The sequence below is a fragment of the Strix uralensis genome, unplaced genomic scaffold (assembly GCF_047716275.1).
Source record: "Strix uralensis isolate ZFMK-TIS-50842 unplaced genomic scaffold, bStrUra1 scaffold_534, whole genome shotgun sequence".
Taxonomy (NCBI): domain Eukaryota; kingdom Metazoa; phylum Chordata; class Aves; order Strigiformes; family Strigidae; genus Strix; species Strix uralensis.
In genome coordinates, this window is record NW_027437128.1 from 1,107 (window position 1) to 23,053 (window position 21,947).

The 21,947-nt window shown below is 62.0% G+C and overlaps 2 protein-coding genes and 1 long non-coding RNA gene across 3 annotated transcripts; 1 reads left to right on the forward strand and 2 right to left on the reverse strand.

Moving 5' to 3' along the window:
• Window positions 1–226: 226 nt before the first annotated feature.
• LOC141939043 (uncharacterized) lies at window positions 227–3,057 on the reverse strand. The gene is made up of 3 exons (XR_012627460.1): window positions 3,001–3,057; window positions 345–423; window positions 227–261 (listed from the first exon to the last, which is right to left on the reverse strand). It is a non-coding gene; the product is annotated as an uncharacterized LOC141939043 (long non-coding RNA).
• A 3,190-nt stretch (window positions 3,058–6,247) lies between these two features.
• Window positions 6,248–16,961, forward strand: LOC141939044 (leucine-rich repeat LGI family member 4-like). The gene is made up of 9 exons (XM_074858068.1): window positions 6,248–6,319; window positions 6,864–6,935; window positions 8,132–8,203; window positions 8,724–8,795; window positions 9,369–9,440; window positions 10,594–10,763; window positions 11,471–11,635; window positions 13,694–14,202; window positions 15,372–16,961. The coding sequence occupies exons 1-9, from the start codon at window positions 6,261–6,263 to the stop codon at window positions 15,672–15,674; spliced, it is 1,494 nt and encodes a 497-aa protein (XP_074714169.1). The 5' UTR covers window positions 6,248–6,260; the 3' UTR covers window positions 15,675–16,961.
• Window positions 16,962–16,966: 5 nt separating this feature from the next.
• LOC141939045 (FXYD domain-containing ion transport regulator 3-like) lies at window positions 16,967–21,599 on the reverse strand. The gene is made up of 7 exons (XM_074858069.1): window positions 21,502–21,599; window positions 20,376–20,411; window positions 20,079–20,102; window positions 19,381–19,455; window positions 19,112–19,142; window positions 17,181–17,224; window positions 16,967–17,053 (listed from the first exon to the last, which is right to left on the reverse strand). The coding sequence occupies exons 1-7, from the start codon at window positions 21,539–21,541 to the stop codon at window positions 17,034–17,036; spliced, it is 270 nt and encodes an 89-aa protein (XP_074714170.1). The 5' UTR covers window positions 21,542–21,599; the 3' UTR covers window positions 16,967–17,033.
• Between the last annotated feature and the right edge of the window lie 348 nt (window positions 21,600–21,947).

A 21,947-nucleotide genomic window follows, 5' to 3' on the forward strand; every position in this document is an offset into this window, starting at 1 on the left:
CACCCACACACGTACAGCCACACACGTGTACACCCCCCCAGGTGCACAACCACACACATGTAAAACCGCACATGTGTAACACCCACACACGTGTACAACCATACACATGTACACCCTGACACACGTACACCCGCACACATGTACACCCTGACACACGTACACCCCCAGACACGTGTACACCCTGACACACATACACCCACACACGTGTGCCCCCCCGCCCCCACTCACCATAGTGGAACCGGTCTCGCTCCTGCGGGGGCTCTGTGGGGGGGGGGAGGGGTGAGGACCCACGTGGCCGGGGGGCCCCTCCCCCCACCCCAACCCCCCTTCCCCCCCCCCCTCACCTGCGCCGGGGGCCATGACGGCAGCGCTGGGCCCCCCCGCACACACACACACACACACACACACGCGTGTGCCCGGGGCCTGGGGGGGGGGGGAGAGAGAGAGAGAGAGAGAGCGCACACGTGTGTGTGTGTGCGTGTGTGTGTGTGTGTGTGTGCGTGCGTGTGTGCGCGTGTCTGTGCGTGTGTGTGTGCGCGTGTGTGTGTGTGTGTGTGTGCGTGTGTGTGTGTGCGTGTGTGTGTGTGTGTGTGTGTGTGTGTGTGTGTGTGTGTGTGTGTGTGTCGGCCTCCGGCTGGGCCTCAGGGGCAAAATGGGGCCAAACTGGGGGAAAACAGGCAAAAATGAGCAAAAGTAGGAAAATGGGGCCAGAACGGGCAGATTGAGCAATTCTGGGTAAAATTGGGCAAAAATAGGTGAAATGAGGGAAAATTGGGCATTAGGCAAAAATTGGGCAGAAATAGGGGGAAATTGGGACAAGTTGCACGATACTGGGCAAACTGAGGCAAAAATGAGCAAAATTAGGAAAAATTGGGCTCAAGTGGGTCATATTAGGTGAAAGTGAGTGAAAGCAGGTGAAATTGGGCAAAAATAGGCAAAATTGGGCCACGTTGGGCAGTTCTGGGCAAAACCAGGCAAAATTGGGCAGAGTAGGGAAAATTGGGACAAATGGGGCAAAACTGGGTGAAAATGGGCAAAAGCGGGCAAAAGTAAGGGAAATTGGGTTTAATGGGCCAAATTAGACAAAGTGGGCAAAAATAGGAAATGTTGGGCCAAAACGGGGGAAATTGGGCAATACTGGGGAAAAAAGGGGGGAAATTGGGCAAAACTGGGGAGAACTGAGGCAAAGTGGGGGAAATTGGGCAAAAGTGGGTTAAAATGGGCAAAATTATGCAAAAGTAGGGAAAATTGGGCCAAATTGGGGAAAAGGGAGTAAAAGTTGGGGAAATTGGGCAAAAGTGGGAAAAATTGGATTAAAGGGAATGAAATTGGGCAAAACTGGGGAGAAATAGGGAAAATTGTACTAAAGTGGGCAAAACGGGGTGAAAGCAGGCAAAAGTGGGGAAAATTGGGCAAAAGTGGAGTAAATTGGAGAATCTGGGGCAAAACTGGGCAAAAGCGGGACGAAGTAAGGAAAATTGGGCCAAAACAGGCAAATTGGACAAAATGGGGGTAAAAGTAGGAAAAAGGGTGTGAAAGTTGTACAAAATCAGGTAAAATTGGGAAAAAGGAAAAATGGGGCCAAAATGAGCTAAATTGGACAAAAGTAAGAAAAATTGGGCTAAACGGCACCAAATTGGGCCAAAATGGGCAAAAGTCAGGCAAATTGGGCCCAGATGGCAAAAGTGGGACAAAGTAAGGGAAATTGGGTCAAAACAGTCCAAATTGGACAAAATGGGGGTAAAAGTAGGAAAAAGGGTGTAAAAGTTGTACAAAATCAGGCAAAATTGGAAAAAGGGCCAAAATGAGCTAAATTGGACAGGAGTAAGAAAAATTGGGCTAAACTGGGCCAAATTGGGCCAAAATGGGCCAAAATGGGCAAAAGACAGGCAAATTGGGCCCAGATGGGCCAAATCGGCCAAAGTGGGTAAAATCGTGCAGAATTGGGCAAAACTGGGGCAGGTTGGGCAAACTGAGGGCAACGGCCGTTGCCCTGGAGACGCGACCTTGGCCCTCCCCCGCTGTTTGCCCACGGGACACCCCTCCCCCACCCTTGCCAAGGGACCCGGGGGGGGCGGGGGGGGGTCACTGGGAGCTACTGGTGAGCACTGGGATGTCACTGGGGGTTACTGGGGGGGCTCAGGGAGGAACTGGTGGGTTACTGGTGGCTACTGGTGGAGTCCTGGGGGTCACTGGGGGAGATACTGGGGGTGACTGGGAGGTACTGGTGAACACTGGGGTTACTGGGAGCCACAGGGAGGAACTGGGAGCGACTGGGAATTACTGGTGGAGTCACTGGAGGTCGCGGGGGGGCATTGGGGTTACTGGGAGTACACTGGATTTACTGGGGGTGTACGGGGGGGGTCACTGGGAGCTACTGGTGAGCACTGGGGGTTACTGGGGAGGTGCAGGGAGGAACTGGGAGCTACTGGTGCCTTACTGGTGGAGTCACTGGGGATCATGGGTGGCACTGGGGTTACTGGGAGGGGGGTACTGGGAGTTACTGGTGAGTGCTGGGGGTAACTGGGGAGGAACTGGGAGCTACTGGTGCCTTACTGTAGAGTTGCTGGGGGTTGTGGGGGGGCACTGGGGTTACTGGGGGGACACTTGGGGGTGTCACTGGGAGTTACTGGTAGGCACTGGGGTTGCTGGGGGGATCACTGGGAGTTACTGGTGAGCACTGGGTTTCCTGGGGAGCCACAGGGAGGAACTGGAGCTACTGGTGCCTTACTGGTGGAGCCGCCGGGGGTCATGGGGGGGGCAGCGGGGTTAGTGGGGAGCTACTGGGAGGGGTCACTGGGAGCTACTGGTGAGCACTGGGCTGTAACTCGGGGTTACTGGGAAGCCGCAGGGAGAAACTGGGCCAAGGTCACGTCCCCACCCCCCCCACCCCCCCCCCCCCCGGGACACTTGGGTCCCCCAAAACCAGTGGGGGAGGGGAGGGGTGAAGCGGGGGGGTGCCCCCACACCTCCCCACCCCCCCCCCCCCCCCCCCGGTACCTGCTCCCCGACGTCCGGGTCCCTCCGGAGCTCCCGGGGCCCCCCCGAGTCCTGCCCCCCCCCCCCCCCCCCAGTCGGTTATTTTTACCCTCCGGCCCCGCGGCCAAAATACCGGCGGGGTCACGTGGCTGCGCCCGGCGCCGCCGGCCCCTCCCAGTAACTCCCAGTAGCTCCCAGTAACTGCCCAGTAACCCCAGTGCCTCCCCGCGACCCCAGCGGCTCCACCAGTAAGGCACCAGTAGCTCCCAGTTCCTCCCTGCACCTCCCCAGTAATCCCCAGCGCTCACCAGTAACTCCAGTAGCTCCCAGTAACACCTCCAGTAACGCCCAGTAACCCCCAGTAACCCCAGTGCCTCCCCAGTAACTGCCCAGTAACCCCAGTGCCTCCCTGCGACCCCAGCGGCTCCACCAGTAAGGCACCAGTAGCTCCCAGTTCCTCCCTGCACCTCCCCAGTAATCCCCAGCGCTCACCAGTAACTCCCAGTAACTCCCAGTAACACCTCCAGTAACGCCCAGTAACCCCCCAGTAACCCCAGTGCCTCCCCAGTAACTGCCCAGTAACCCCAGTGCCTCCCCGCGACCCCCAGCAGCTCCACCAGTAAGGCACCAGTAGCTCCCAGTTCCTCCCTGCACCTCCCCAGTAATCCCCAGCGCTCACCAGTAACTCCCAGTAGCTCCAGTAACCCCCCAGTAACCCCAGTGCCTCCCCAGTAACTGCCCAGTAACCCCAGTGCCTCCCCACGACCCCCAGCGGCTCCACCAGTAAGGCACCAGTAGCTCCCAGTTCCTCCCTGCACCTCCCCAGTAATCCCCAGCGCTCACCAGTAACTCCCAGTAGCTCCCAGTAACACCTCCAGTAACGCCCAGTAACTGCCCAGTAACCCCAGTGCCTCCCCGCGACCCCCAGCAGCTCCACCAGTAAGGCACCAGTAGCTCCCAGTTCCTCCCTGCACCTCCCCAGTAATCCCCAGAGCTCACCAGTACCTCCCAGCAACACCTGAGAGCCCCCCAATGCCTCCCAGTACCTCCCAGTGCCCCCCAGTAACCTCCCCAGAGCTGCCCAGTGCCTCCCAGTCGCTCACCAGTACCCCCCAGTACCCCAGAATAACTCCCCAGAGCCCCCCAATGCCTCCCAGTACCTCCCCAGTAAGCCCCCCAGAGCCTCCCACTACCCCCCAGTAACCCTGAGAGCCCCCCAATGCCTCCCAGTACCTCCCAGTGTCCCCCAGTAACCCCCCCAGAGCCCCCTAATGCCTCCCAGTACCTCCCAGTACCACTCTATAACTCTTCCAGAGCCCCCCAATGCCTCCCAGTTGCTCACCAGTACCCCCCAGTGCCCCCCAGTACCCCAGAATAACTCCCCAGAGCCCCCCAATGCCTCCAGTAGCTCACCAGTACCTCCCAGTAACCCCCTGAGAGTCTCCCAGTACCTCCCAGTAACCCCTGAGAGCCCCCCAATGCCTCCCAGTCACTCACCAGTACCTCCCAGTGCCCCCCAGTACCCCAGAATAGCCTCCCAGAGCCCCCCAATGCCTCCCAGTAGCTCACCAGTACCTTCCAGTGCCCCCCAGTAACTCCCCCAGCGCCTCCCAATACCCCAGTAACCCTGAGAGCCCCCCAATGCCTCCCAGTACCTCCCAGTACCACTCTATAAACTCTTCCAGAGCCCCCCAATGCCTCCCAGTTGCTCACCCAGTACCCCCCAGTGCCCCCCAGTACCCTAGAATAACTCCCCAGAGCCCCCCAATGCCTCCCAGTAGCTCACCAGTACCTCCCAGTGCCCCCCAGTAACCGCCTGAGAGTCTCCCAGTACCTCCCAGTAACCCCTGAGAGCCCCCAATGCCTCCCAGTAGCTCACCAGTACCCCCCAGTAACCCCCTCCAAGCCTCCCAATACCCCCCAGTAACCCCTGAGAGCCCCCCAATGCCTCCCAGTGCCCCCCAGTAACCGCCCGAGAGTCTCCCAGTACCTCCCAGTAACCCCTGAGAGCCCCCCAATGCCTCCCAGTAGCTCACCAGTACCCCCCAGTAACCCCCTCCAAGCCTCCCAATACCCCCCAGTAACCCCTGAGAGCCCCAATGCCTCCCAGTACCCCCCAGTAACCCTCCCAGAGCCCCCCAATGCCTCCCAGTCGCTCACCAGTACCCCCCAGTACCCCCCCCCCCCCCCAGACAAGGTCCCTCTGTCCCTCCCTCGGCCTCGGGCCAGGGACCAACAGCGGCGCCTTTGTCCAGGCCACGCCCCCTCACCCCAGACCACGCCCCCTAGCCCAAAGACCACGCCCCCTATGTTCGAGGCCACGCCCCCTCGCCTCTAGGCCACGCCCCCTCGCCGCCGCCCACCCCACGCCGCGATCGCCAGCGCCGCAGCCCGAGCGGGGAAAAAGGGAGGGGGGGGGGGGGGACCCGCTTTGGGGGGGGATTTTGGGGGGGCAGATTGGGGGGGCAGATTTGGGGAGGGGCAGGTCGGGAGGGGCAGAGTTGGGGGAGCTGCTTGGGGGGAGTTTTTGGGGGGGGGGGAAGATTTGGGGGGGCGGATTGGGGGGATAGTTTTAGGGGAGGCGGGGGGGGAGGGCAGTTGTAGGGGGGTATTTGGGGGGGGCAGTTGGGGGGGGGCAGATTTAGGGGGGGCAGATTTGGGGGGGGGGGGTCAGTTGGAAGGTGGGTGGGTGTCCATGGGGGCGGGGGGGGTGGCGCGGGGCCCCCCCGCTGCTGCTGGTTTTGCTGTTGGTAACGGGCGGGGGGGGGCCGGGAGGGGGGGGGAGGGGGAATGACCCCGGGGGGCGGGGGGGCAGTTTGGGGGGTCCCCCCCCCCAGGGTTGGGGTCCCCCCGGGGGGGGCAGCGGTTGCCCGGGGGGGTGCGAATGCGACCGAGAGAGCGCGCTCTGCGGGGGGGGCGGGGCTGCCCGGGGGTTCCCCCCCCGCTTGCCACGCTGTGAGTGACACCCCCCCTCCCCCCCCCCGACATTTTGGGGACCCCCCCCCCGTCCTTGGGACCCCCCCCCAACCGCGGGACCCCCCACCAGAACCCCTCAAGGAACCCCCCGCCATTGGACACCCCCCCCCGGACCCCCCATGGGCCCCCCCCCAGGGCCCCCCCAGAACCCCCCAAGGCCCCCCCCCCCCCTCCATGGGCCCCCCCGGGACCCCCCCAACCCCCCCCCCATTGGGACCCCCCCTCTGGGACCCCCCCTTGAACCCCCCTTAGGGCCCCCCCCCCCCGGGTCCCTCCCCCGAAGCCCCGCCCCTCCGTGGGCACCGATGACGTCATCGCGGGAAGCCCCGCCCCCTGCGCGGGAGGGAACTGGGACCAGTGAGGGGTCGGGACTGGGACCGTGGGGGGGTTGGGGGGGGGGGGGGAGGGTGTATGGGGCTGGTTTCTCCCAGTTTAGCCCAGTTTGGTCCTGCTGCCTCCCAACTTAAACCAGTTCAGGACTCTCTTGTCCCAGTTTAGCCCAGTATGACACCGCTCCCCTCCCAGTTTGGCCCAGTTTAGCCCAGTTCAAGACTGGAGTGTCCCAGTTTAGCCCAATTTGGTCCTGGTTTCTCCCAGTTTAGCCCAGTTTAGTCCTGTTGTCTCCAGTTTGGTCCTGCTGCCTCCCAACTTAAACCAGTTCAGGACTCTCTTGTCCCAGTTTAGCCCAGTTTGACACCTCTTCCCCTCCCAGTTTGGCCCAGTTTAGCCCAGTTCAAGACTGGAGTGTCCCAGTTTAGCCCAATTTGGTCCTGGTTTCTCCCAGTTTAGCCCAGTTTGGTCCTGCTTATACCCAATTTAAACCAGTTCAGGACTCTTTTGTCCCAGTTTGATACCTGTTCCTCCCCCAGTTTGGCCCAGTTTGGCCCAGTTTAACCCCGTTTGTGCAGGTCCCTGGTGCGGTGGCACATCGATGTCCTGGGCGAGGGCAGCTTCCGTGACACCCCGGCCCTGCAGCTGCTGTAAGGTCCCCAACGTGTCCCCAACGTGTCCCCAACGTGTCCCCAAGGTCCCCACTCCACCCCCAGCATGTCCCCAAGGTCCCCAATGTGTCCTCAAGGTCCCCATGGTGTCTCCTTGGTGTCCCCAAGGTCCCCACGCCATCCGCAACGTGTCCTCCACATGTCCCCACGGTGTCCCCACAGTGTCCCCATGCCACCCCCAGCATGTCCCCAAGGTCCCCATGGTGTCCCCTCAATGTCCTCAAGGTCCCCACGCCATCCCCAGCATGTTCCCAAGGTCCCCACAGTGTCCCCATGGTGTCCCCAAGATCCCCATGCCACCCCTAGCATGTCCCCAAGATCCCCACAGTGTCCCCACAGTGTCCTCAAGGTCCCTATGGTGTCCCATCAGTGTCCCCTCCATGTCCCTAAGGTCCCCATGGTGTCCCCTCAGTGTCATCAAGGTCCCCACGCCATCCCCAACGTGTCCCCTCAGTGTCCCCAAAGGTCCCATGCTGTCCCCAAGGTCCCCATGCTGTCCCCAACGTGTCCCCAAGGTCCTCATATCACCCCCAACATGTCCCCAGCATGTCCCCAAGGTCCCCAACACGTCCCCAATGTGTCCCCTCCGTGTCCCCAAGGTCCCCATGGTGTCCCCAAGGTCCCCACACCATCCCCAGCATGTCCCCGAGGTCCCCACAGTGTCCCCAAGATCCCCATGTCACCCCCAGCATGTCCCCAAGGTCCCCTCAGTGTCCCTAAGGTCCCCAGGGTGGCCCCAAGGGTGACCTTAAGGTAGCCCTGAGGTCCCCAAGGGTGGCCTCAGGGTGGCCGTCAAGGTCCTCAAAGTGTCCCTCAGGGTGTCCCCCACAGTGCCTATGGTGTCCCCAGGATGTCTCTAAGGTCTTCAGGTTGTCTCCAAGGTCCCCAAAGTGTCCCCAAGGTCCACTGAGTGTCCCCAGGGTGTCCCCAAGGTCCCCAGGGTGTGCCCAGCATGACCCCAAGGTCCCCAAAGTGTCCCCAAAGTCCACTGAGTGTCCCTCAGGTGTCCCTGGGAGTGACAGCAACGTGTCCCCAAGGTTCCCAGGGTGTCCCTGAGGTCCCCAAGGTCCCTGAAGTGTCCCCAAAGTCCCCTGAGAGTCTCCAGAGTGTCCCTGGGGGTGGCTGTGGGGTGTCCCCGGGGTGTCCCCAGGGGTGACAGTGGTGTGTCCCCACAGGTTGGTCACTGCCGGGCGCTTGGGGACCATTGGGGACGGGGCCTTCGCTGGGCTGGTGCTGCTGGAATACTTGTGAGTGGTACTGGGAAGGACTGGGGGGGCACTGGGAGGGGATGGGAAGGCACGAGGAAGGGACTGGGGGGGCACTGGGCTGTGCTGAGAAGCACTGGGAAGGGACTGGGTGGGTGCTGGGAGGCGCTGGGTGCACTGGAGAGGCACTGGGCTGTATTGGGAGGCACTGGGTGGGGACTGGGCAGCACTGGAGAGGGACTGGGAGGCATTGGAGGCACTGGGAAGGCACTGGGGGCACTGGATAGGCACTGGGAGGCACTGGGCTGTATTGGGAGGCACTGGGAGGGGACTGGGAGACACTGGGGAGGGACTGTGGGGGATTGGGGGGGCACTGGGCTTTACTGGGAGGCCCTGGCGTGACTGGGAGGCACTAGGGAGGGACACCAGCGGGCACTGGGGTGTGCTGGGAGACACCAGGAGAGACTGGGGAGGGCATGGGAGGTACTGGGGGGAACTGGGGAGCGACTGGGATGTACTGGGGGGGGGACACTGGGGGTCCCAGCGGTGCCGGTGTCCCCAGGTTCATCGAGGACAATGACGTGGGGACAATCGCCCCCACGGCGCTGCGGGGGCTCCGGGGTCTGCTCTACCTGTGAGTGACATGGGGACACCCTGGGGACACCCTGGGGACACCCTGGGGACACTGGGAACACCCTGGGGACACCAGGGACACCCTGGGACACTGGAGATGCCCTTGGGGGCACCAGGGACAGCCCTGGGACACATGGGGACACCGGGGACACCCTTGAGACACCCTGGGGGACACTGGGAATGCCCTTGGGGACACTGAGGACACCCCAGGGACACTGGGGATTCCCTTGGGGACACCCTGAGGACACCCCAGGACATGCTGGGGACACCTGGGGACATCCCTAGGGACACCCTGGGGACACTGGAGGCCGCTGGGAATACTGGGGAGATCCTGGGATACCCCTTGGGGACACTGGGGACACCCTGGGGACACTGGGGATGCCCTTGGGGACACCAGGGACACCCTGGGACACTGGAGACAGCGGGGGATACTGGGGATATCCTGGGGCACCCCTGGGGACAGTGCTGGGACATCTTGGGGACACTGGGGACAGCTTGGGGGCCCCCTCTGCCCCCCACCCCCCCTACCCTGCGCCTGGTGTCCCTGTGTCCCCATGTCCCCGTGTCCCCACAGGAGCCTGGCCAACAACCGCCTGGAGACGCTGCCCCGGGGCCTCTTCCAGGGGCTGGAGACGCTGACTCAGCTGTGGGTGACACGGGGACATGGGGGGGGGACATGGGACATCGTGGGGATGTGGGGGGATGTGGGGGGACATGAGGGATGTGGGGATATGGGGGGACATGGGGGACGTGGGGATGGGGGGACATGGGATGTGGGGGGACATGGGGACACACCAGGGACATTGGGACATGGGGGGACAGGGGGACACACTGGGGGACATGGAAGGACACATGGGGGGACATGGGGACACACAGGAGGACACCGGGACATGGGAGACATGGGGGACACATGGGAGGACATGGGATGTGAGGGGACATGGGGACACAGATGGGGGACATGGGGGGACATGGTGAGACATGGGGGACATGGGGACACACAGGGGGATGTCAGGACACAGATGGGGGACATGGGGGGACATCGGGGACACAGAGGGATGTGGGGGACAATGGGGACACAGGGGGACGTGGGGACACAGATGGGGGATATGGGGGGACACAGGGGGACGTGGGGACACAGATGGGGGATATGGGGGGACATCGGGGACACAGAGGGATGTGGGGGACAATGGGGACACACAGGGGGATGTGGGGACACAGATGGGGGACATGGGGGGACACAGGGGGACGTGGGGACACAGATGGAGACATGGGGGACATGTGGGACACGGGATATGAAGGGACATGAGGACACACAGGGGGACATGGGGGGACACAGGGGGACATGGGGACACAGATGGGGACATGGGGGACACACAGGGGGACATGGGGACACAAATAGAGGACGTTGAGGGGACATGGGGGACACACAGGGAGATTTGGGGGGACATGGGGGACACACAGGGGGGTGTGGGGACACAGATGAGGGACATCGGGGATATGGGGGACACACGGGGACATGGGGACACACAGGGGGACACAGGGACACACCAGGGAACATGGGGGGGCCACAGGGGGATTGGGGGGACATGGGGGGACATGGGGGGGGGGACAGGAGGACATGGGGATTGGCTGACACTGGGATGGGCACAGAGCTTCACTGGGAAGCACTGGAATGTACTGGGAGGGCCATGGAGGGCCATGGGGACACAGCGAGGGGCCATGGGGACACGGGGGGGACGGCGGGGACATTGGGGTGACCCGGGTGTCCCATCCGGCTGAGGGGGGGTTTGGGGGGGCAGGGACCTGCGGGGGAACCCCTTCCAGTGCGACTGTCGCCTGCGCTGGCTGGTGGCCTGGCTGGGCAGCGCCACCCCCCCCGCCGAAGCGGGGCGCTGCCGGGGACCCCCCCACCGTCAGGGCACCCCATTGGCCCAGCTCCAGCCTCGGGACTTCCACTGCCTCGTCTCCGGTACGGGTGTGTCCCCCCCCCGCGCCTGGGGGGTCCCCCCCAAACCCAGACGCGTGGGTCCCCCCAAACCCAGATGCCTGGATCCCCCCCAATCCCAAATCCCCGGGTACCCTCATTCGGGACACCCGGGTCCCCCCAATCCTGGACACAGGGGTCCCCCCAAACCCAGACACCTGGGTCCCCCCAATCCTGGATGACTGGGTCCCCCTGTCCCAGACATGTGGGTCCCCCCAATTCTGAACACCCAGGTCCCCCCCAGTCCTGAAAGCCCAGGTCCCCCCTAATCCCAGATGCCTGGGTCCCCCCAATTCCAAGCGCCTAGGTCCCCCCAGTCCCAGACACCTGGGTCCCCCCAATCCTGGACAACTGGGTCCCCCCATCCCAGACATGTGGGTCCCCCAATCCTGAACTCCTGGGTCCCCCCAATCCCAGATGCCTGGGTTCCCCCAATGCTGGATGTCTGGGTCCCCCCAATTCCAAACACCTGGGTCCCCCCAATCCCAGATGTGTGGGTCCCCCCATCCCAGACATGAGGGTCCCCCCAATCCCAAACACCCGGGTCCCCCCCAACCCCAAACACCTGGGTCCCCCCAATCCTGAACGCCCGGGTCCCCCATTCTGTGTCTATGTGGGGGAGGGGGTGGGGGTGTCAGAGTGGGGACCCATCCAGGAGCTAATGGGGTGTTTGGGGGAGGGGGGGTCCCCAGAACTGCGACCCTTCCAGTCGCTGCCCTTCTCCTCGCTGGCGGCCGAGCCCTTCGCCCTGGGGGGGCACCCAGGGGTGGCCCTGGCCCAGCCCTTCGCCGGTGCCTGCGCCCTCCTGGAGTGGGACCAGTTGGCCGGGCGCTTCCGGGCCCCCACCATCATCAACGGTGAGTCCCGGCACCCCAAAACCCATCCTGGTAAGGAGGAACCCCAAAAAGATCTGGAGGGATCCCAAAAATGGTTAGGGAGGGGTCCAAAAATGGGCTGAGGGACCTCAAAAATGGGCTGAGGAACGTCAAAAATGGCACCAAGAACAGCAAAAAATGCCCTGAGAGACCCCAAAACACATGGTAACAGTCCAAAAATGGCCTGAGGGACCCTAAAAATTGTCTGAATGACCTCAAAAATGGCCAGGGGGCCCCAAAAATGGCCTGGGGGACCTCAAAAATGGGCTGAAGAACCTCAAAAATGGCCTGGAGGTCCTCAAAAACACACCTGGGGACTCAAACCCCATGTTATCACCCCAAAAATGGCCCAGACTACACCAAAAATGGTCTGAAGAACCTCAAAAATGGCTTGAGGGACCCCAACAATGGCCTGGGGGACCCCAAGAATGGCCCAGGACACCCCAAAAATGGCCTGAGGGATCAAAATAGTTTGAAGAACCTCAAAAATGACCTGAAGGTCCTCAAAATTGGCCCTGGGGACACCAAATCTCATGCTAACACCCCCAAAATGGTCTAAGGGACCTCATAAGTGTCCTGGGGAGACCCCCAAAATGACCTGGAGAACCCCCAAAATATTCTGAGGACCTTCAAAAATGCCCTGGAGGACCCCACAAATGGTCATTTTGGGGGGCAAAAATGTTGTGAGAGCCCCTCCAAAATGGCCTGAAACCCCCCCAAAATGTCCCAGAGGAGCTCAGGAACGTCCTGGGGAGCCCCAAACCCATCCCAGCACCCCCCAAATTAGGGGGGACCCCAAAACACCCTCGTGGGCTACAACCTCAACCCCAAGAGCTCCCCGATGTCCCCATAGGGTCGTCCCTGTCACCCCAATGTCCCCGATGTCCCCCTAGAGACGTCCCCATCACCCCAATGTCCCCGATGTCCCCATAGACTGGTCCCCATCACCCCAACGTCCCCATAGGGTCATCACCATGACCCCAATGTCCCTGATGTCCCCATAGACTCGTCCCCATCACCCCCACGTCCCCGATGTCCCCATAGGGTCATCACTGTCACCCCAACCCCAACGTCCCCCATGTCCCCACAAGGTCATCACTGTCACCCCAATGTCCCCGATGTCCCCATAGAAATGTCCCCATCAACCCAATGTCCCCTATGTCCCCGTAAGGTCATGAGCGTCACCTCAACATCCCGCCATGTCCCCAGAGTTGTCCCCATCATCTCAATGTCCCCAATGTCCCCATAGGGTCATCACTGTCACCCTAATGTCCTCATAGAGACGTCCCCAATGTCCCCAATGTCCCCAGAGTTGTCCCCATCACCCCAACATCCCCGATGTCCCCATAGGGCCATCACTGTCACCCCAACCTCAATGTCCCCAATGTCCCCAAAGACTCGTCCTCATCACCCCAATGTCCCTGATGTCCCCAGAGTTGTCCCCATCACCCCAATGTCCCCTATGTCGCCATAAGGTCATGACCGTCACCCCAACGTCCCCCCATGTTCCCATAGAGTCGTCCCTGATGTCCCCATAGACTTGTCCCCATCACCCCAATATCCCCAATGTCCCCATAGGGTCATCACCGTCACTCCAATGTCCCCGATGTCCCCATAGAGACGTCCCCATCACCCCAATCCCAATGTCCCCAATGCCCCCATAGACTTGTCCCCATCACCCCAATGTCCCCGATGTCCCCATAGGGTCATCACCATCACTCCAATGTCCCTGATGTCCCCATAGAGATGTCCCCAACATCCTTGATGTCCCCATAGACTCGTCCCCATCATCCCAACGTCCCCGATGTCCCCATAAGGGCCATCACTGTCACCCCAACCCCAATGTCCCCAATGTCCCCAAAGACTCATCCCCATCACCCCAACGTCCCCGATGTCCCCATAGGGTCATCGCCATCACCCCAACCCCAACGTCCCCATCGTCCCCATAGAGTTGCCTCCATCACCTTGTCCCCAACCCCCTCATGGTCACCTCCACCCCCCCGCCCACCCCCAACGTCACCCATGTCCTTGTCCCCGCAGGCTCGTCCCCGGTGGCCTGCCACCCCCTGCAGCTGGGGGGGGCGTTGGTGGTGGTGGTGGCCCAACTGGGTGGGGGCTCGGCCGTCTGGCGCCGGGCAGGTGGCCCCGGTAGCCGTTTCGTCCGGCTGCAGGCATTGGGGAGCGGCCGGTTACGTCGCCCCCACGCGGTGGCCAGCGCCCGTCTTGGTGGCCACTGGTACCTCGGGGTGGCCGATAGCTCCAAGGGGGGCACCAGCACCCTCTTCCGGTGGGGGGGGCGGGGATTCTACCCCCACCAAGCCCTTCGGCCGTGGCACCGCGACACCCACCTGGAGTTCCTGGAGCTGGGGGGGCGGCCGGCCTTGGTGGTCTGCAGCGGCACGAGGAGGCCACTGGTCTACCGGTGGAGCGGGGCGGCCTTCGCCCCCCACACCGACATCCCCCATGTGCCCGACGTCTACGCCGCGAAGCACTTCCGCCTGCGGGGTCACGTCTTCCTCTGCCTCACCCGCTTCCTGGGGGATGCCAAGGTGAGGGCAGGGCTGGGCGGGGCATGTCTGGTGTCAGGACGTGGTTGTCGGGGGCCACCAGCATTGGGGGAGTCCATGGGGGTCATCACGTGTCCATGGGGGTCCATCACGTGTCCATGGGGGTCCATCACCATCATGTGGTTATGGGGGTCCATCACCATCATGTGGTTATGGGGGGCCACCAGCATTGGGGGGGGTCCATGGGGGTCCATCACCATCATGTGGTCATGGGGGTCCATCACCATCATGTGGTTATGGAGGGCCACCAGCATTGGGGGGTCCATGGGGGTCCATCACCATCTTGTGGTTGTGGGGGGCCACCAGTGTCATGAGTCCATGGGGGTCATCACGTATCCATGGGGGTCCATCACCATCACGTGTCCATGGGGGTCCATCTCCATCATTTGTTTACGATGCCCGTATGAACCCTTCCCATGATGCTCTTGGCCCAATGCAGCCCTTCCCATGATGCCCACCACCCACCCAACCCTTCCCATGATGCCCACCACCCACCCCCAACTCTCCCATGGTGGCCACCACCCACCCAAACTCTTCTCATGATGCCCACCACCCAACCCACCCCTTCCTCTGACATCCACCACCCAACCCAACCCAACCCAACCCATCCTGTGATGTCCACCATGCATCCAAACCCTTCCCATGATGCCCACCACACACCCTAACCCTCCCATGGTGGCCACCACCCAACTCAACCCTTCCTCTGATGGCCACCACCCAACCCAACCCAACCCAACCCATCCTGTGATGTCCACCATGCATCCAAACCCTTCCCATGATGCCCATCACCAACCCAAACCCTTCCCATGGTGACCACCACCCACCCCAACCCTCCCATGGTGGCCACCACCCAACTCAACCCTTCCTCTGATGTCCACCACCCAACCCAACCCAACCCAATCCAACCCAACCCATCCTGTGATGTCCACCATGCATCCAAACCCTTCCCATGATGCCCACCACCCACCCCAACCCTTCCCATGGTGGCCACCACCCAACTCAACCCTTCCTCTGATTTCTACCGCTCACCCAACCCTTCCCATGATGCTCATCACCCAACCCAACCCTTCCCATGGTGGCCACCACCCACCCAAACTCTTCCCATGATGCCCACCACCCACCCAACCCTTCCCATGATCCTTTGCTCCCAGGTGATGCGTTGGGAGGGTTCTATGTTCCGGGAGGTGCAGCAGGTACCGGCACGGGGCTCATTGGTCTTCCAACCGTTGGCGTTGGCCGGCCAACGTTACGTCATCTTGGGCAACGACTACGCCCCAAGCCGCGTCTACCGCCTCGGGCCCGGTGGCCACCTGGAGCCCATCCAGGAGCTGCTGGCCCCCACGCCACGTGCCTTTGCCCCCCTCTCCGTGGGTCACCGTCACTTTTTGGTGGCCTCCAGCTTCAAAGGGGCCACCCAAATCTACCGGCATGTCACCGTTGACTTGGGGTCTTGAGGGACCGTTGTGGTGGGACGTGAGGGACATCAAGCGTGACGTCATCATGGGGACATCAGATGTCACAGCGGGGAGGTGGCTGAAGGACGTGGGGACAGCGGCCGTGATGTCATCGTGGATCTGGGCACTTGAGGGACACGGGGGACGTCAAACATCCTCTGGTACCAGGACATGGGGACATTGGTCATCGTGTCACCGTGGAGTTGGGGGTCTGAGGGACATCAAACATCCCGTCATCGTGGAGCTGGGGGCTGGAGGGACATGGGGACATCAATCGGGATGCCATCGTGGACCTGTCACCTGGGAGACATCATGTCATAGAGGGTCTGAAGGACTTGGGGATATCAGCTGTCACATCACCACGGATGTGGCACCTGAGGGACATGGGGACATCAGCTGTCACATCACCATGGATGTGGCACCTGAGGGACATAGGGACATCAACCATCCTGTCACCTCACCGTGGACCTGGTGCCTGAGGGACATGGGGACATCAGTCACCAGGTCATCGTGCACCTGGATGCCAAAGGGAGATGGGGACACGGGCCACCACGTCACCAAAGGTGACCTGGGGACATGGGCCACCATGTCCCCAGGGATGTGGGCACCTTGGGGACGTGGGGACATCAACCACCACATCACTGTGGACCTCCGTGCCTGAGGGACATGGTGACACAGGCCACCATGTCACTGGGGACATGAGGACCTTGTCCCCTGCTGGTGTCACCATCGGCACCACATTGTCCCCAACACCTCACCCAGCATCCCCCCAGTTCCAGTGTCACCCACCATTGTTCCCAGTGTCACCATTAGTCCCATGCCATCCCTGTCCCTGATGTCACCATTGGCCCCATGTCACCTGGTGCCACCATCTACCCAATGTCCCCAAGGCCACCGTCAACCCAATGTCACCGTTGGCCCCACATCACCTTGTCACCTCCCAGTGCCACCATCTACTCGATGTCCCCAAGGCCACCATCAACCCAACGTCACTGTTGGCCCCACGTCATCTTGTCACCTCCAGGTGCCACCATCTACCTGATGTCCCCAAGGCCACCATCAACTCAATGTCACCTCCAGGTGCCACCACCTACCCAGCCTCATCCCCAGTGCCACCATTGTCCCTCTGTCCCCTCTCCCTGATGCCACCACAGGGAACGCTCCCCTCCCCCTCCCCCTCCCCAAATAACCAAATTTACCTTTTTTTAACATTTCTTTTATTAATTTCCCCTTTCCTTGCATTTTTCTGGGGGGATTTCACCCCAAAATAAACCCGCTCCTCCCCCACCCTCTCCCCACCTCCATGTGTCACTGGGGCCACCCGGGTCCCCTCTGGGCTTGGGGACACATGGGGACACCTCAGCACGTGCTGGCGGCTCCTGTGGAGAAATGGGGGGGGTCAGGTGGTACCCGGACACCTGGGGGGTCCCCCCCGGACAGCTGGGGGGTGTGTCCTCCCCCCAGGACACTTGGGGGTGTCCCCAGGCTGGGGGGGAGGGGACTTACCGGGACCCACAAGGTGGGACATTTCCGGAGGGGGACGGTGCCGGCTGCGGGGGGTGGGAGGGGTTAGAGGGGCTGTGACACCCCCATGTGTCCCCCATGTCCCCCCATGTCCCCAATGTCCTCCATGTCCCCGTGTCCCCCCATGTGTCCCGTGTCCCCATGTCTTCCCATGTCCCCCCACATCCATGTCCCCATGTCCTCCATGGCCCTCATGTCCCGTGTCCCCATGGCCCTCCATGTGTCCCCCATGTCATCTATGTGTCCCCATGTCCCCATTGTCCCCCATATGTCCCCAATGTCCTCCATGTCCCCCCTATATGTCCTGTGTCCCCATGTCCTCCCATATGTCCCCCCACATCCATGTCCCCATGTCCCGTGTCCCCATGTCCTCCCACATCCATGTCCCCAATGTCCCCATGTCCCATGTCCCCATGTCCTCCATAACCCCATGTGTCCCCCCATGTCCCCTGTGTCCCCCTGTCCTCCCATGTGTCCCTCCTTGTCCTCTATGTGTCCCCTTGTCCTCTATGTGTCCCCAATGTCCTCCCATGTGTCCCCATGTCCCAAATGTCCCCAATGTCCCCATGACCCCCATGTCCCCCCATGTGTGTCCCCATGTCCCCCATAACCCCCCATGTCCCCTGTGTCCCCATGTCCCCTGTGTCCCCAATGTTCTCCATGTCCCCCATGTGTCCCCCTGTCCCCCATGTGTCCTTCCTTGTCCTCTATGTGCCCCCATGTCCCCAATGTCCCCATTATCCCCCCATGTGTCCCCATTGTCCCCAAGACCCCCATGTCCCCCATGTGTGTCCCCATGTCCCCCATAACCCCCCATGTCCCCTGTGTCCCCATGTCCCCTGTGTCCCCAATGTCCTCCATGTCCCCCATGTGTCCCCCTGTCCCCCATGTGTCCTTCCTTGTCCTCTATGTGTCCCCGTGTCCCCAATGTCCCCATTATCCCCCATGTGTCCCCATTGTCCCCATGTCCCCCATGTGTGTCCCCATGTCCCCCATAACCCCCCATGTCCCCTGTGTCCCCATGTCCCCTGTGTCCCCAATGTCCTCCATGTCCCCCATGTGTCCCCCTGTCCCCCATGTGTCCTTCCTTGTCCTCTATGTGTCCCCGTGTCCCCAATGTCCCCATTATCCCCCATGTGTCCCCATTGTCCCCAAGACCCCCATGTGTGTCCCCATGTCCCCCATAACCCCCCATGTCCCCTGTGTCCCCATGTCCCCTGTGTCCCCAATGTCCTCCATGTCCCCCATGTGTCCCCCTGTCCCCCATGTGTCCTTCCTTGTCCTCTATGTGTCCCCGTGTCCCCAATGTCCCCATTATCCCCCATGTGTCCCCATTGTCCCCATGTCCCCCATGTGTGTCCCCATGTCCCCTGTGTCCCCATGTCCCCTGTGTCCCCAATGTCCTCCATGTCCCCCATGTGTCCCCCTGTCCCCCATGTGTCCTTCCTTGTCCTCTATGTGTCCCCGTGTCCCCAATGTCCCCATTATCCCCCCATGTGTGTCCCCATGTCCCCCATAACCCCCCATGTCCCCTGTGTCCCCATTGTCCCCAATGTCCTTCATGTCCCCCATGTGTCCCCCCATGTGTCCCGTGTCCCCATGTCCTCCCATGTCCTCCCACATCCATGTCCCCAATGTCCCCATGTCCCATGTCCCCATGTCCTCCATAACCCCATGTGTCCCCCCATGTGTCCCCCCATGTCCCCTGTGTCCCCATGTCCCCCCATGTGTCCCTCCTTGTCCTCTATGTGTCCCCATGTCCCCAATGTCCCATGTCCCCATGTGTCCCCATGTCCCCAATGTCCCCCATGTGTCCCCAAGGTCCCTGTGTCCTCTATGACCCCCCATGTGTCCCCTTGTCCTCCATGACCCCCCATGTCCCCAGTGTCTCCCAATGTCCCCTCATGTCCCACCTGGCTTTGCTCCGGCACTTGCACTTCCCACCTGGGAGGGGACACAAGAGGTGACAACTGTTGGGGGGGGGGGGAAGGGGACGAGACACATGTCCCCGTCCCCCCCAAGGGACATTGAGCCCAGGGGACCCCCTGGGGACCACCCCGGTGACATGGGGACTCCCCCCAAGTGACACAGGGACACTCCAGGTGACACAAAGACCCCCCTGTGACACAAAGAGACCCCCCCCCTCCTCCCGGTGACACGGGGACCCCCCGGTGACACTCACTGAGGAGGACAATGATGCCGATGACACAGAGGATGGCGGCCACCACCAGCCCTGCCACGCGCAGGCTGTGCCAGTCTGGGGGGGACAACACACACACAGTGGGGACACCCCTGTCACCTCCTTGGGGACCTCCCTGTCATCCCCCCCCTCTTGGGGAACCCCCTGGGGACAACCTTGTCACCCCTTTGGGGACACCCTGTCACCCCCCTTGGGGACACCCTGTCACCCCCCTTGGGGACCTCCCTGTCACACCCCCCCCCCCCTTGGGGACCCCCCGGGGGACAACCTTGTCATGCCTTTGGGGACACTCCGTCAACCCCACCTTGGGGACATCCCTGTCACCCCCTTGGGGACACCCGGTCACCCCCCTAGGGGACACCTTTGTCACCCCTTTGGGGACACCCCATCAACCCCACCTCGGGGACATCCCTGTCAGCCCCTTGGGGCACCTTGTCACCCGCCTTTGAGACAAATTGTCACCCCCTTGGGGACACCCTGTCACCCCCCTTGGGGACACCCCATCAACCCCACCTTGGGGACACCCCTGTCACCCCCTTGGGGACCTCCCTGTCACCCCCCCCCCCCTTGGGGAACTCCCTGGGGACAACCTTGTCACCTCTTTGGGGACACCCCAATGACCCCCCTCTTGGGGCTGTCACCCCCCTTGGGGACACCCCTGTCACCCCCGTCCCACTCACCGTACTGGAAGGGACTGACGGCATCTGGTGGGGAGGGGGAGGAGTCAGAGGGACCCAGACTGGGACACCAGTATGGACTCCCCCCAGTATCCCACTATCACCTGCTGCCGTTCCCAGTATGACCCTCCCGCTACTCCCAGTCCACCCGCTCACTCCCAGTATGAATCGCTCCCATTCCCAGTATGGCTCCTCCCCACACCCAGTATGACCCACCCCCTCCCAGTATGACCCCTCCAGCCCAGCCCAGCCCCCTCCCATTCCCAGTATAGCCCCTCCCAGTTTGTCCCAGTCACTCACCGGGGAAGAGGGAGTTTGCTGTCACCGGGTACAAAGCTGGGGGGTGGCAAAAACCAGTTGGGGAGGCTCAACTGTCCCAGTGCCTCCCAGTTCCCCCCAATTACCCCCAGCTCCCTCCTAGTTGCCCCCCCAACCCCTCCCAGTTCCCCCCAGTCTCCCCAAGTCCCCCCCCAGTTCCCTCTCAGTTTTCCCAGTTCCCCCCTAATGACCCCCAATTTCACCTCAATTACTCCCAGTTCCCTCCCAGTCTCACCAGTTACCCCCTAAATTACCCTCAGTTTCCCTCCAGTTCCCTCCCAGTTTTCCCCAGTTCCCCCCAATTCCCCCCTAAATTACCGTTTCCCACAGTTCTCTCCCAGTTCCCCCAGTTCGGCCCCAGTTCCCCTCCACTTCAATTAGTTCCCCCCCAGTTCCCCCCATTCTGTCCCAAATACCCCCAGTTCTCCCCCAATTCCCTCCCAGTTTCCCCCAGTTCCCCCCTAAATTACTGTTTCCCACATTTCCCTCCCAGTTCGCCCAGTTCTGCCCCTATTACCCCCAGTTCTGTCCCAAATACCCCCAGTTCCCTCCCAGTTCTGCTCCTATTACCCCCAGTTCCCTCCCAGTTCCCCCAGTTGTGCCCCAGTTACCTCCCAGTTCCCCCAGTTGTGCCGCAGTTCCCTCCCAGTTCCCCCAGTTCTGCTCCTGTTACCCCCAGTTCCCTCCCAGTTCCCCCCAGTTCTGTCCCAAATACCCCCAGTTCTCTCTCAGTTCCCCCAGTTGTGCCCCAGTTACCTCCCAGTTCCCCCAGTTGTGCCGCAGTTCCCTCCCAGTTCCCCCAGTTCTGCTCCTATTACCCCCAGTTCCTTCCCAGTTCTGCCCCTATTACCCCCAGTTCCCTCCCAGTTCCCCCAGTTCTGTCCCAAATACCCCCAGTTCCCTCCCAGTTCCCCCAGTTGTGCCCCAGTTACCTCCCAGTTCCCCCAGTTGTGCCGCAGTTCCCTCCCAGTTCCCCCAGTTCTGCCCCTATTACCCCCAGTTCCCTCCCAGTTCCCCCAGTTGTGCCCCAGTTCCCTCCCAGTCCCCCCAGTTCCTCCCCAACTGCTCCCAGTCCCCCCCCCCCAGTTCCTCCCAGTCCTCCCAGTACCTGCCAGCAGCACCAGGCCCTCTGAGGTGTCCCACAGCATCTTCTGACCTTTGACCCTGGGGTGGGGGGGAGGGGGGACAATCCTTGAGGACCCAGGAGTCTGGAGGGGGGGGAGGGGTGTGTGTGTGGGTGCCCCCCCCCTCCCCCCACGCTCCCAGTGGCCCCGGGCATCCGGGTGGGGGAGGGGAGGGTGAGTCACAGCAGATTCCTGACTGGGGCGTTACTGGGAGGGCTGGGACGACTGGATCGCTTCGGGGGGGGGGTGGGGGACACACACACGACACATTCCGGACCCCTGGGACCCCCCTACTCAGTTCAGGGTCAAAAAGGGACCCCCCCGCACCCACCAGGGGACACCCCCACCCAAGGGACACCCCCCCAAGGGACCCAGGTGTGCTGGGGACCCCCCCCCAGGGGACCCCCCCACCCAGAGGGCCCCCCACCCG